Below are 15791 nucleotides of genomic sequence, written 5' to 3' on the forward strand. Positions count from 1 at the left end.
TCCGTGACTTTAGCTGCACAGGGAACGATCGATGAAGAGTCTCTTATTGGATACATTGTGGATGAGTTAGACATACAAAAAGAATTAAAATTTTACCTATTCAGCTGTACACGATTTTTTCGAGCTCAAGGAGAAATTCGAGATATACCATACATATGTACCAACGCAAGTCATGTGGCAAGTGGCAAGAAAAACATGTCCAGTGCCATAAAACGAAAAGCTCGTTGCTTTAACTATTGATCGGCAGAGCACCTTAGAACGGATTGCACGGTTGATATCAAGTGCTTTGAATGTGATGGCGTAAGACATAACGCAAGGGATTGTCCACAAGTAATCTAATCCTAATTAATTTTAACTTAGTGCGGATAAAATCTGCAGTATCATGGTTTTGCTGTTGTTCAACAGCCTAAATAGTAGTAAACTATTCATTTTACTCTCATTGCCGCCATTTCAGTCATCTTTGTTTATTTTATATGTAGATGAGACACAGCTGATATCCGATGGTAAACGGAGATGTAGCTCTGTGCGAATTGGAGTTTCACAGCTGCGAAATATCCCAACTGATTTACACTGACAGGATATTTGGGAAAACATAATAAGGCTCTATTTGCTGGAACTGATTATTAAGGATGGGGGTGGCATGAGTCCTCGACTAAAGATCCAGTGAAAAGGAAGATCGGGAAAACGACTGTACAGCAGTCGAACTTTTGGAAGCTTGGCGGGCAGAGGGGAATGCAGTGATTCTCCTGACCTGAACACTGAATTAATTCCTTTAGTTTTAGAATTGTATAAAAGTCCTAGTTCTGTTAAATGAATAAGTACATTTGTTCATGGTTTTTTTATCGCTCTTGCGAACGTACGATATTTCACATATGTTTTCAACCTCACATTTTCTGGAAAATAACTAAATACATATACTGTAATACAGAGATTTGAAAGAAAGGTGCTAACATATCATATGTTTTGGTTATTTTAGATTCGTACATTCGGCGGATGTGCGCATATAAGTAGGAAAAACACAATATATATCTAAAATGTTGATGTTGTTTCTTGTTTATTTATTTAGATCAAAAATATACAGCATTATTCCTATACTTTTATTTGTTCGATCTTTTCAGGTGCAATCTGCCATGCGTCCACTTCTGTTAAAATTGGGCGATCACAGGAATTTATCTATTCCGGCTATTAAACGATTATCATATTTTACACAGTTATTTCCCCAAATGTTCAATGAAAAGCTAAGTGAACAGATATTGCAGCATTGCTCAAAAATAATTGAAATATTTGTTGGAGACTATAAGTGTGCAAATTCAAATATAAATTTTTTTGCGTCATCAAAAGGTGGAGAGTATGAACAGAAAATTGTTACTCTTATTGAAATGTTTTATCATATTTCTGCATCAGTAAAGTATATAGAAAAGTTGTGTCACCTAGTATTAAAAACTGAAAAGAACTTATTAATTGAGGCATCTAGCCCGTATCGGGAGGCACTTCTTAAGTTCCTTCAACGATTTCCAGTTGAAACTGTGGATTTATTTTTAACGGAAACTTTTATGATAGATGCTCAATGGAATCGATTTTTTATATATATATTGAAGCATAAAATCGGATCCTCTTTTCGAAAAATTATTCAAAAAAATAAATACACCAAATTATTGACTTACATAAACTGTAACACCGAACTTAATCAAGCCCATATATACGAAGCTCAGCATCAGGCCGTTCTGGTCATTTTTACATTAATGGAATCAGATGACCAGTGGATTCCGACACGGCCAGACATTATAGATGTCCTTAAAAGTTGCTGGAAAAGTAACTTGTTCTTGACATGCGATGAAAATGTAGCTTGTGATTTGTGGCATTTAATTGGAAGAATACTTCTTCTGTATTTTTCACATAATACAAATGATATTGATTTACTTTTTCAATTATTAAGAGCATTATGTTTTCGGTTTATACCTGACGTCTACTTCTTACGAGACTTTTTACAAAACACAGTGGCACAAAGCTTTACCGTTACTTGGAAACGAAATGCGTTTTTTTACTTTGTTGAAAATTTTAATAATAACACAATTTCCGAAGAGTTAAAGGCCAAAATTATAACAGCTGTTATAATTCCATGTTTTACTGTAAGCTTTGATAAAGGCGAAGGAAATAAACTTATTGGCGCTCCCCCAACACCGTATCAAGAAGATGAAAAGAATATTGTATCCGTTTTTATAAATAAAGTTTTTGACCCCGATAAACAATATGATGACGCGGTGAGAATTGCTTTGTTACAACTAGCATGTTTATTGGTTGAACGCGCATCTCAGCACATACACGATGGTGATGCTAATAATAAGCGACAAGGTAATAAACTAAGGCGTCTAATGACGTTTGCTTGGCCTTGTTTACTGAGTAAAAATTCGGTGGACCCCACTGCCAGATATCACGGTCACTTATTGCTTGCCCATATCATTGCCAGATTAGCAATTCACAAGAAAATAGTGCTGCAAGTATTTCATTCTTTGCTAAAAGGGCATGCTCTAGAAGCCAGGTCTATAGTAAAGCAAGCGCTGGACGTGCTAACACCAGCTATGCCATTACGAATGGAAGACGGGAACACAATGCTGACTCACTGGACAAAAAAAATTATTGTGGAAGAAGGTCACGCTATGCAGCAGTTGTTTCATATTTTACAACTTATAATTCGTCATTATAAAGTAAGTATATTGTTTGTTTCGCAGTCAAGTATTAATTGTTTAATTTACATTATAGGTCTACTTTCCTGTTAGACATCAACTTGTGCAACATTTAATTAACTATATGCAGCGCCTGGGATTTCCTCCAACTGCATCTATTGAACATAAAAAACTAGCTGTCGACTTGGCAGAAGTTATTATTAAATGGGAGCTACATCGTATTAAACAAGATGAGCGAGATAACAAAGTTGAAGGATCTGAAGATGAATTATTGCGGGAAGCCTCAACCAAACGTCCTGGAGCCGACTTATTAGATCAGAGAAAAAAGTCATCGGACATTACAGGACAAGGAAAGTATAAGCTATTTTATCTTACGAAAAATATACCCCCTTAGAGCAAATATTTTAAATACAATTGGAATTGTAAATTCTATTTGTTTCTTTCCCGATACCTTAAGGGGGTCTTCTCATTCAAAAGCCGTTTTTTGGACTCTTTTTAAAAAAATTCTAACTTGAAAACGCAAAGAATAATTGAAATCTTTTTTTATTTATTGTATTCAAAAATGTTCAAAGTAACTAAAAAAGTTGTTCTTGCCTCGATACGAGGGTTGTGCAAAGAGTAATGAGACTTTAAACTTGGTGGTCGAAAAAAAAGGTGTCGTCCTGGCGGCCACGATTCAGGGTCTCCAGAGCGTCCGAAATAAAAAATAAGAACGGGGTTATAATCAGAATAGATGTCATTTTCGGGTGACGGAACAGATTTTTTTTTTAAATTTTTTTTAAACAAAATGGCGGCCATTCAAAATAAAAATTTCGTTTTCGGGCTTTTTTTTTTGTAGTTTAGTGTAAAAAAAAATATAAAAAAAAATTAAAAAAAAATCTGTTCCGTCACCCGAGAATGGTGACAATTCTGCGTCGATTCCACTTTGTTTCATGAAAATCGGTTCAGTTGAACTGGAGATATCATGGCCGCCAGTTCGAAAAACGTGGTTTCGAGATAAACGCGTTTGAAGTTTGAAAAAAGCTCATTTTGCGAAGACCTTGCTTCACAAAAAAGGCTGTATCTTCTAAAGTATTTCGAATTTCTAAACATCCTTTTGGGGACATATACAGACCATCCCAAGCTATGAATAAATGCAAAAAAAATCGAAAAAAAAAGTTGCCCAATGAGAAGACCCCCTTAATACATAGTATTTCTTAGTATCTACAGGATAAATTTTACTAAAACTTAGTGATTTAACGCCCTTTCGGGGCCCATAACGACTTAAAATAGGGTTGCTCCAGTAACCCTTAGTGAACTTTTGACTGTATTCAAAGCTACTTCGCACATAAATTTCAGATTGATCACAATAAATTAGGGCAGGTGAGGAGCAGAGGGTTTTGAATAATTTATTTCATTAGAGTTATTTTAATTCAGATTTGTATTTAATCAATTGGAATTAAGGTGAAATTACATTTGTATTGCTCATTTGTTCACAGGAATATTAAGTAAGGTAAATTTGATAATAGAGTTAGTCCCAACTCTTAATTTGTTCATACTTCCAACATCGCCGTTGCCAAAGATCTCACATCACTATGACAGAATGAGTATTATACAAGATTGCGCTATAACTAATTTTAATTTGTTTAAATATTATAAATATTAAACCATGTAGACTAAACGCGACTGATTCTGAAAGATCTTGGTCTCAACCTTGATGGTTCGAAAACGAAATATGAGGACCCCATAACTTATTTTGATGCCTTACTGGTACGCTCAAATATTCCTTGTGACATTTTTTGCTACAACATAGCACAAAAAATATAGGGGAAAATAATGAAGTTAGGAAAAAGCAATATAACTGATATGTTCGTCTTAAATATTATAGTAGAAAGACTAAGTTTTCATTTGAGGCAATGATCTTGTATAAGCACGGTTTTCGTTTCATTAGGCTTTGAAACGTGCCAAAACAAGCCGATTTTTATACTTTGACTCCGACTTTGGTACGTGATAGAAACTTTTTGTTTTTAAATTAAGTAAGATCGTAACATGCCTAGATCTTTCAGAATTAGTTGCGATTATTCACCACGTAAAAATAAAAAAAATAAGTAATTTTCTTTGTTTAGAAATATAAATGCCTCGTGGATGTTGGTTATCTGACGAAAAAAAGGGAGAATAAGGGCCTACAACGATTCTGGCTTTAAACATGTGGTTTTTTTCTCAAATTTTTTTAATTTTGCTGAATATGATGTGAAGCAAAACTTGGGGGGAAACCCAAGTTGTCTGACCGTAATGAACGTCGCATAATAGTTAGATCTAGCAATTCGAAATATTGAATATTATTACAAAACTTAATGCGATTCCCAAAGTATTCGAATTAAAAAAAAATTTTTTTTTTTTCATATTGGTGGTAGCTCAATAATGTTCCTCTCACTGCACAGCTTTATGATATGGGCATTTCCACAGAAAGGTCCACCGCGGCCAAAACACTAAAACTTCGCTAAAATGTTTTTTTTTCCAACATAGTAACATTAGAAAAAGGCCAATTGATTAAATTTGAAGGGCTTTATCATATTCTAAAACAAATTTCGAAATATTCGAATGCATATTCGCGCAAACACGATTTTTCATTATTTTGATGAAAAACATCATAAAAATGGGCCTGTTTTCTTTTGATAATTACATCCAAACCGAGGCACTAACTGTTGACTGTTGTTTATTAACATCACTAGAAGAATGCAAAAATTCGAAATAAAATGAATATATGTTCTTCCCATTTACTTATAATAGTAAAAATTACATGCAAAGTATGATGATAAAAAATGTCGCGTGCGATTCTGATTAAATTAAATAAAAAACAAGAAAGGAAGCTAACTTCGGCACACCGAAGTTTGTATACCCTTGCAGATTGGTTTTGATGTTTATATTATAAATTTAAATAATGAAAACACTCACGAAACAGAGTTTCATTACATTTTACCTATACTTATTATGTTTACAGTTTGGCAGTTACAGTTTTACCAAAGACAATAGATTTAACAAGATGCCTTACGACCATACATTCGTTTTGCAATATGAGGCTGCATTTTTGATGGCAACGACAATCGCGTTCTAAAAATAGAATGCGTTTGCTTGTATGAGTAAACACAAGAACACGCAAGCGCGTATGTGTGCGAGAATATGTGTGCGCCAGCGCGCAAGCACCAAAAAATCAAATTTTTATGTTTTGTGCTGGCGACCGCTTGTTAGGAGGCGATGCACAGTAGCGCCTCTCGAACAAATAGCTTTGCAAAAATCGAAAAAGTCATGTTCGCAAAAACGATTTTAACCATACTTATTTGACAGAACATTTCTCAAAGATTGAGAATCTGTAATAAAATCAATTAAAATTTTTTTTTTAATTCTAAGTGTAACGGCCACAAAACCGTGAGCGCTACAGTTAGCATATTTTTTTTTATTATTATGCAGTACATATATATATTTTACAACAATTATCTGTCCGTTCAAATTATTAGGTTATCTTATTTGGTTCAAAATATATGATTTTTGCAACGCTAAATGAGAAAAGGCGCTACTGTGCGATAGTAGCGGCAGCAAAAACAGCTGATCTCGAATATAGATTGTATTTGTATACAAGTTCAATCCAGAAAATCAGTTAACTAAATTTTATTTTCATCTGTATGTATATTTTATAATTTTATTATTAAATAAATATGCAAAATAATACAAATAATTGATTTAAATACATTCATAATTACATATGTATTTACAATTATCTAATTCAATTGACTAATAAATTAACAATATATTATTATGATTCATACATTATAAAAAATTCATTTATAAATCAATAAGTATATAAAATTAAAGAGATGTTAAAATAAAAAATAAATTTATTTGCGAAATTGGCCTTCTGAGGCCCGTTTGCACACAAACACCCGACGGCGTCGCTGAATGCGTACAAGAGAACGGCTGGCTCTAGAGCGCTCTCTTCGCTGGCTTTTGAACAAAATTTAAGAGAGCCTGGAGCCAGTTCAAAAGCCAGCACGAAAAAATCGTGTGCAAAAAAATCGTATGGCGTTATTTATCTTATAGCTCTATTGTCTTTGGTTTTACATTCCCAGCTTTACATTTTCTCTATATTTAACGATCGTTTATATGGCAGCTATATGATATAGTTGTCCGATTTTCATAAAATTTGTACCAAAATTCTGAAATAATAAAAGACGCTTATATCTAAAAGTAGATAAGAATATGTTGAAAAACAACGAAGATTTAATTTTTTTCCTATTCATTTTCCGATCGTTCCTATGGCAGCTATAAGATATAGTCGTCCGATTTTCATAAAATTTTTACCAAAATTCTGAAATAATATAAAATGGCTATATCTCAAAAATGATTCAAAAATATTGAAAAACGCTAACTTATAATTTTTTTTCTAAAAATTTATCGAACATTTGTATGGGAGCTATATGATATAGTCGTCCGATCCGGCCCGTTCCGACATATATAGCAGTGAGAGTATATAGAAGACTATATGCAAAGTTTCATTAAGATAGCTTTAAAACTGAGGGACTAGTTTGCGTAGAAACGGACAGACGGACAGACGGACGGACAGACGGACGGACAGACGGACATGGCTAGATCGACTCGGCTGTTGATGCTGATCAAGAATATATATACTTTATAGGGTCGGAAAGGTCTCCTTCACTGCGTTGCGAACTTCTGACTGAAATTATAATACCCTGCAAGGGTATAATAAACTACGCTATATTTCTGATTGTAAATTAAAGCATGTGAAACTGGCATTACTGCATCACATTTTAAAATTAGTTTCAATAAAATAATCCCTGCCGTTTCGCTGAAATCAGTGTTTAAACAGCTCACCGCAAAAGTGACTTCTGTTTGAGCAAACACTCAAAATCAACATTTGCACCAATTATAGTCCTAGGCAAGAGCTATAAGTTAACATTTATAAAAAAAATGGAAATAAAATGTACCATACTTTTTTTTTGCTTTGAATGCGTACGAATGTCGCGTGCGACATTATGGAAATGCCCATATGCAAATCAACGTCTACTCGAGTTTGTTGCTGTCGCGTTTATAAATAGCACCCAAACCGATGTTATCTTTACAGATTTTATATAGAGGAGATGGGAGTGACAGTAAGAAATTGTTATTATCGGAACGTGGGACCCGGGACTCGAATTTACGCGCACCTAACTTTATTGTTGAAGGCTGGTTGGTTCGCAGCAACCGACCTGGTCGACACAATGACCCAGAATCTGGCGGGGCACACGCTCTGCTTCCCGCTATCTGGCTGGGTCGTACACTGCTTCAGCGCACTCCTGACGGAGTTGTCCCGATCTTGCCCAGAATTGCCGGAAGGGACCGAGATGTATGAAATGGGGGCCAGGATGCGTCACCTAGCTATGGGTCGACTCTGGTTGGGCGCGGATGCTAACTCAGAGGCCACTCCGTTTGGTCACTGAGGCTAGCTAAGGGCCACTCCGGCTGGACGCGGAGGCTGTCTAAGGGTCACTTCGGTTGATCGCGGAGTCTAACTTGGGGCCACTCCGGCTGGTCGCGGAGGCTATCTATGGGTCAGATCCCTGTTCTAAGGTTGGTAAAGAGAGGGGATGAACTCTCAGTCGTGGCGACTCGCTGGGCATGGAAAACCAATGCGGGCGTGTCGCTGCGGCTGCGTGAGCAGAAGGGGGGCGCGTGGAGAGGAAAGAAGGCTCGACTACAGCAAATATGTGCTGATGGATGTACGAAATAATTAATACCGATTGTGAATTAGTTTGCCAGGAGTGTTAGTTTTATTGTTTATTACGTATTTGTCCTACTACTGCCTTAAGGGGCCCATCCACAGAAGAACATGTTGGCCGAGCCGCTCGTCGAGCAAAAATTTCATTTGCCACCAACTAGTGTCAACATGCTTCCAACATCATTTGCTGGGAAATCTTTGAGAAGTGAACATGGCAACGGACGACGCATATATCTTTTGAACCAAATAAGATAATAAAATAATTTAAACGCCATTTGACAGTTGACCATTGTTGTAAAATTTACATATTTATTGGAAAATATACCACTCCCACTCATTCCCTTTTTTACAGGGTATCAAAGTGAAAAATTAGGATTTTTTCAATGAAAACAATTTTTTTAAAATATTTTTTATTTATGTTTTTATCTTTATTTTTATGTATTTGCTCAAATAAAAATAATTTAAAAAAAAGCAAAAAAATCATGGCGATAGATAATATATTTTTTGTGCACTTTTGGCAATTAATGTTTGCTTCGAAAAGAAAAAAAGAAAGAGGAAGCGCAAAAACGGAAGCAAAATATGTGGATGAAAGAGTGGTGGCCTTGCATGAGGATCTCATCTATACCCTTTTTAGGGTATAGCCGCTGCTCCTTGCTTAGCTCCCTGAACATTGTAGCCCACCCTTCATCATAAATGCCAGCTTCGTCCCTCGGTTTCTTGGCGTTCATGTTGTCCAAATGAGGTACTGCCTTCTGCAGGAACTCGGATCCTTTTTGTGTGCCACAAAGATTGCTCATTTTGCAAGCAATAAATAAATTCTTGCATAAATTGTTTTGAGATTTTAGAGCTCCGCTACTACGTGTTGTCGCTACAAACTTTTGCTTCATGTTCGTGCCAACATTGCCATCCATTGACGAGCATGTTGTTGCGAACACAAGCTAGATAGAATGATTTCTATTTCGTTCGAGCGGCTCGACCAACACGAAATTTGTACGCGAGCACTACCACTAACGATGAAAATTTCGTCGAGCTCAACATGCTCGGCCAACATGTTCTGTGGATGGGCCCCTTTACAGATTTGGAAACGCTAACTTACGCTTGAGCCAACGTGCCGGTGGGTGTGTGGCGACGTCTGGCGATTCGCCGTAGGGATCGGGGCAAGTACGCGCAACTTCAGACTCTTGTGTCTCGGCGCGGCGCGTGTCCGTTGGTATCTTGCGTGTTGGCTTAACGAGCGGCGCGATCACTGACATGTGGCTTTGCAAAGATTCGTTAGTCGAGACGCGCGATTAGTGGCACGTTTGCTCAGGGCAAGAATTGTCGACGGAAGAGATCGAGACCCGGAAAACGCTAGCTCTCGTAGCTTTCGGAACTCAAATTTGCAAAGCTATAGGCCAAAAGTAACGTGATGGCCTTGAAGGAACTGAGATGCGTATTTGACTCAGAAAATGACTGGAAAATGTGTCCGTTGACTAGTTCATGAAGAAACATCACGCCGTGGCAGGTCCGACGATCCTTGAGAGAGGGCAGGTTCAAAAGGCGTAGTCTATCGACATTAGAAGGGGGGCGGCGAAGTGGGTCCCAGTCTAAACCACGAAGAGCGGACAAAAGGACAAGCACAACCCTAACAGGCAATGGGCGCGTTTATTTATATTATTTATTTATGTTACTTTGTAACGACATCTAATAATCGTGTTTACGCCAAAAGGGCATCTATTTTCAAGAGGTGTGTCTGTTTGTCGTTCCGGTGGCTTAAGGATGGCCAGGGTTCGTCTCAGAAATTTATGTGTTTGTCTGAGGTGGTTGCTGAAAGGAAAGTACCCGGAGTTAGCGAGAGACTCTGAGATCTTCCAGTAAGCGGATACCCTGAGATCTTTCAATTAGCGGAGATCCTGAGACCCTGAGTTTGGGGAGGCCCTAAATTCTTCCAATATTGAGAAGTTTGTGGAGGCTCTAAGGTCTTCCAAGATCAAGTAGGTTGCGGAGGCCCTAAGGTCTTCCAATATTGAGACGTATACTGAGGCCCTAAGGTCTACAATTTAGAAAGCTTACTTCGTAAGCCTCTTGCATTCTGATAGGAGATACCAAGGGAGTTGATTAGGTTGTTTAGGATGACCGTGGAGGACGTAAAGGGCATATAATTTTATGTAAATAAATTAATAAATATTCAACTGAAAAGAAAAACCAACCTCTCTAACGTTAACATATATTGCGTTTACTTATTAGGGCCCGAATTTCTAAGCAAACTCTCTACAGAAATAGAAATCTACAGCTTTAAGAACATGTTGTCTTGGCTAAGTTTTTTTTTTTTTTTTTTTTTTTTTTTTTTTTTAGGCTTTGCTTTTATTTATTGAATCTTCTCATTTATGAGACTAACAATAAGTGTATCGAATCTTACAATACTACCTAACTAGCAGTCATGAGACTGGTACAGAGAAAATGGCCCTGACTAATTATGGCTGGGTTGGATGGTCGTTACGTAGTAGGCGGCTTCTTCTGGAAACTCGTATCAAGTCCCTTGCTAAAGGATTTGGATGGGTGGAGAGTTTTTCCTTGTAGGACGCTTTTTGTTTTTCTATTTCGTTCTTAACTGCAGGAATGCCGAGATCCCTGTGGATGTGTTCGTTGCGAATATACCATGGTGCCCCAGTGATAGTTCTCAGGATTTTTGATTGGGCGCGCTGTATGATGTCTAGATTAGTACTGCACGCGTTCCCCCAGAGCTGGGAGCCATACGTCCATATTGGCTTCAGTGTGGAGTTGTAGAGCAGGACCTTGTAGTCCAGACACAGGGGCGATCGGGAGTTTATGAGCCAGTGGAGGCTGCTGGCTTTTAGTTTTAGATGAATTTTCTTGCATTCAATATGTCTTCGCCATGTTAGGCGTCTGTCCAGGTGGACGCCCAGGTACGTTACCACGTTGACTTCGGGGATCTGCGTGCTGTTCAGGTAGAGCGGAGGGCATGTTTGTCTGTTCAGAGTGAACGTTATGTGCTTACACTTTTGTTCATTTATTTTAATACGCCAATTAGATAGCCACTTCTCGACTACCTTGAGGTGGTTGGCGAGCTGGGTTGTTGCCCGGACTGGACATCTGGAACGGCTAAGGATCGCAGTGTCGTCAGCGAAAGTGGATAGTGTTAACTGGTCGCTTGTGGGGATATCCGCTGTGTATAGGACAAATAGGGTAGGCCCAAGTGCGCTTCCTTGTGGAACTCCAGCTTCGATTGAATAGGTGCCGGATGTTGTTGCGTTGCACCTCACTGCGAAGACTCTGTTGTAGAGATACGACTCAAGTAATTTGTGTGTGTATGCCGGTAAGAGTGTTTTAATTTTGTGCATGAGGCCATTGAGCCAGACGCGGTCGAATGCTTGAGAAACGTCTAGAAATATTGCACTGCAATATTCTCGATGTTCGAAGGCTGTGCGAATTTCTGATGTTATTCTGTTAACTTGCTCTATAGTTCCATGTTTTTCTCTGAAGCCAAATTGATGAGCTGGGATGATGTTGTGAGCTCCCAGATAAGGAATTATGCGCTTTAGTAGGCATTTTTCAAATAACTTGGACAAGCAAGATAGTAGACTTATTGGTCGGTAGGATGATGGAATCGTGTGGTCTTTTCCGGGCTTCGGTATCATTATAATTATAGATTTTTTCCATTTAGTTGGGTAGTGGCCGAGACTTATGATCCCATTGAAGATTTTACAGATGACCTCAATAGCACAATTCGGAAGTTCAATTATCATTTTTTGAGTTATTTGGTCATCGCCGGGAGCCTTTTTCGGCTTCAGTTCCCTGATGACCTTCGTGATCTCGTTCGGACGAAATGATGTTGGAGTAGATTCCGTTTCAGTTTGGTTTTGCGGTAGTTCAAATGGATGTGCTGCAGGGTTCGGCTGGAAAACGCCCTGGAGGTGTGAGGCAAAAGTTTCGGCTCTGTCTTTGTCGCTGCGGGCCCAACAACCAGATGATTTTCTAATCGGGGTAATGGTTTCAGTCGGAGAGCTTAAGTTTGGGTGAGCTCTCCATAAGGGATGCTTTGTGCTGGTTGGCGAGAGTTTTTCAATATATCTTAATTGTGCTTTTTCGGCATCTTGCTTCAGGGCCCGGCTTAGTTTGCGTGTGGCTTCATTTAGACGTTGCTTTGAGCATGGCGATCTATTGTTTTGCCACGCCCGTCGCAGACGCCTCTTTTCTTGGATAAGCTGTTCAATCTGCAGGTTCGTTTTAAATTTGATTTTTTGCACATCCTTCTGTTGTGGTGTTGAGATCCTGGCTGCAGTCACAAGTACCTCTTCCAGAGCGGAGGTGGTGGAGTCGATGTCGGCTTCAGTATTGAGCTGGGGGGCTAGCTCTATGTGGGAACTCACATACTTTTTGTATTTCATCCAATTTGTTCTGTGCGACGTCAACCTGTGAGAGCGATCCGTAGTTTCTGGGCTTTGAAGGAGGGTTATCAATAGCGGCGAATGATCTGAAGAAAGGTCCGGAAGGGCCTTGGCGTTTATTAGATTGCGTGGGATGTTTTTTGTCACCGCAAAGTCAATTAGATCAGCTATCTTTCTGGGGTCTGCTGGCCAATAGGTGGGGCTACCAGGGGAAACGTAGTCCAGTTTATTTCTCACATTGATGAGAGCGTTATACAGTTGTCTTCCCTTGGGGGTCACGAGGCGGGATCCCCAATGCGTGTGCTTGGCGTTGAAATCTCCTGCAGCTATGAAACGATCTCCAAGAGAGTTGTAAAAGTCCATAAATTGGCCTTCAGAGATTGTAAAGCGAGGTGGGCAGTAGACAGCAGCAATGCAAAGGTTGCCGTTACCTGACTGCACTTTAATGGACGTAGCTTGCAAGTAATTTGTTGCAAACCTTTGGTGGAAGTGGTGTTTGATGCGTTCTCTGATAAGGATGCCGGTCCCGCCGTGGGCTTTACCATCTGGATGATCTGTGCGGTAGAAGGTATAACCTCTTATATGAAAGTTGTATCTGCTTGTGAGGTGCGTTTCAACCAGTAGCATGGCGTCGATGTGGTTTTCGTTTAGAAATTGTGTTAGTTCAAGTTTATGCCGTGAGACGCCGTTGGCATTCCACGTGGATATACGTAGATTGGACATTGATTATTTTGACTGTTGTGCTACGAGCAGCTGTATCACCATATTCTGATTCTGGACGAGCGTTTGCATGGTCGTTTTCATAAATGACATGAGTTCCATCATGCTTTGTTGCATGGTCACCATCATGGATTCCATGTTGTTTTGTGGCTGCTCTGGGGCCTGCTGAGCATTTACTGAGTTTGAGGGGAGTGGATTTTGCATACCTGTCCTTAGAGCTTCGGCGTAGGAGATACCCGTGGGGGCATTTAGCGGACCAAAAGAAGATCTGGCTGCTTTGGCAAAAAATACATCTGGAGTAGTTTTTGAATTAAAATACACATTTTGTGTATTTTGTTGGCGTGTAGCTGTCGCTCTTCGCATGCGACTCTTCAGCTCCTTGTAGACCATACAGCCTCTGTAGTTAGCTGTATGGTTTCCTCCGCAGTTTCCACATTTTTTCGTGTTGGGGTCTTCTTTGTTCGCAGGGCAGTGTGCGGAGTTGTGGAAGTCTCCACAGACTACGCAGACTGACCGAAGGGTGCAGTATGTCCTTGTATGACCATACTCCTGGCAATTTGTGCATTGCACAGGACCGTTGCGTTTGTGAGGTTCTTCCACGGTGATTCTTCGATGCAGTAGGAACTGCAACTTGTAGATCGGGTGAACTTCATTCTTCTTTAGGGCTTTGCTGTCTGGCTCAAGTTCGACTTTGAAGAGAGGTTGCGGCTTTTTGTTTTTGTTGATAATGTTGCTAACATTCTTGGCAAAGAAACCCTTGCCTTTCAGGGCTTCTAGTATCTCGGAGGGGGCGACATCTGGTTCAATTCCTTTCAGCACTACTTGCAGTCCCTTGCTGCTTTTTAGTTGGTAGGTGTAAAAGCTCTTTTTTGCTTCCTGCAGGTAATTAGACACAGCTCGAAAGTGTTCTTCTGTTTTGGTTTGAACTTTGGTTTCGCAAATGTTCCCTTTAATAATCGGAACAACATGAAAGTTTCCGTCCCCGACCACCGCAACAATTTTGTTGACCAGGGCGTTTGAACTTTTCTCCCTTATATATATAGGTGGGGGCTTTGGCTGTTTTTGAGTCTCCTGCTCCAGCTCTGCTTCATTATTCTCACCAGCTGCTAGCGGAGAAAATTTGCTGGTGTTGTTTGGGTCGTAGCTTTTGGTGACACGGTTGATCTTAGGCTTGTTACCAACCGTGTTATGGGGGCTAAGCTTACGCTTAATTTGGATGTAGCGATCCATGCCAGTCTGTATGGCCGGAACCGCTTGTTGCTTATCGGAGCTCACGGTTTTTGTTACCATTGTATTTTGCGCTGCGGCCGTTGGCACCGATTTCGCAATATTGGTCGTTGGTTAAGTTGTTGCTGTTGCTTTTGATGCGTTTGCAGAAATTGCAGCTCTGCTTGTTGTTGGTGCGTCTTCCATCGAAGCCGCTGGTGGTGGGGTTTGGCATTGGGAGCTCCAAGATGTAGGAGCTGGAATAAGTAGGGCGGGAGAGCAAGAGCGCGCTCTCGTGCCGTCGGCGGTCAGTAGAGCCGGGTTGGGCTTGGTAGACGTTTTTTCTGCTTCGATGTCGCGAGTTGAGAAATAAGAGAAAACACCGTTTCTTTGGTTTACAGAGGTTCTACGCTCATTCTTTTGATCGCCGCTCATTATTTTGAGCTTGTTACGCGTGGCACCATATAAATGAACTTTGCAGCTCAAAAACACGTCTCACGCACTAGTGTCCGTATGTCATACGCACTGTAGGGCTTGGCCTAGCTGACAGTACGTAGTTTAGAGTTCCGAATTTACTTTTTCACCATGAAAAAACACTTCGAGAATAAACCCCGCGTAGCGGTCGTCCGTAAGCACGTCTGCACTCGATGAAGGTCGAATGCTAAGTTTTTGATGAGTTAACCATGATTATGGTGGTCAAAGTCGTTCAATACTTTTGGTGAATATAATATTTTTTTTTTATGTATGTATATTGCACTGATATTCTTCTATAATATAATTTCTTACCTGTTGAATTTCATCCACAATATTTTAAATTTTCTACCGTTTTTTCTACAGGTTCATATAGCAAAAGTGACGAAGTTCTACGATCTATAGATAAATCGTACTGCGATACAGTACTTAATTTTTTGGTTCGTTTGGCGTGCCAAGTTAATGATCCGCAAGCTGGAATAATTTCCCCTGGAGAAAGTTTATCTCGAAGGTAATTTTAAAACCTATATTATTTAAGCGAGTGCATTTTACGTGTTTCCTGTTGTGAGAACT

The 15791-nt window shown here is 39.5% G+C and overlaps 1 protein-coding gene across 2 annotated transcripts in view; it reads left to right on the forward strand.

The window, feature by feature from the left end:
- Nucleotides 1-15791, forward strand: part of Nipped-A (Transcription-associated protein Nipped-A) — a 177043-nt gene that overhangs the window by 132710 nt on the left and 28542 nt on the right. For both annotated transcript variants that reach the window (XM_070283344.1, XM_070283345.1), the window contains 3 exons: nt 1119-2705; nt 2761-3032; nt 15583-15729. In XM_070283344.1, the coding sequence (XP_070139445.1) occupies nt 1119-2705; nt 2761-3032; nt 15583-15729 (2006 nt within the window). The remainder of the gene's footprint in view (nt 1-1118; nt 2706-2760; nt 3033-15582; nt 15730-15791) is intronic.

Source organism: Drosophila kikkawai, chromosome 2L, assembly GCF_030179895.1.
Source record: "Drosophila kikkawai strain 14028-0561.14 chromosome 2L, DkikHiC1v2, whole genome shotgun sequence".
In the NCBI taxonomy this organism is placed as follows: Eukaryota; Metazoa; Arthropoda; class Insecta; order Diptera; family Drosophilidae; genus Drosophila; species Drosophila kikkawai.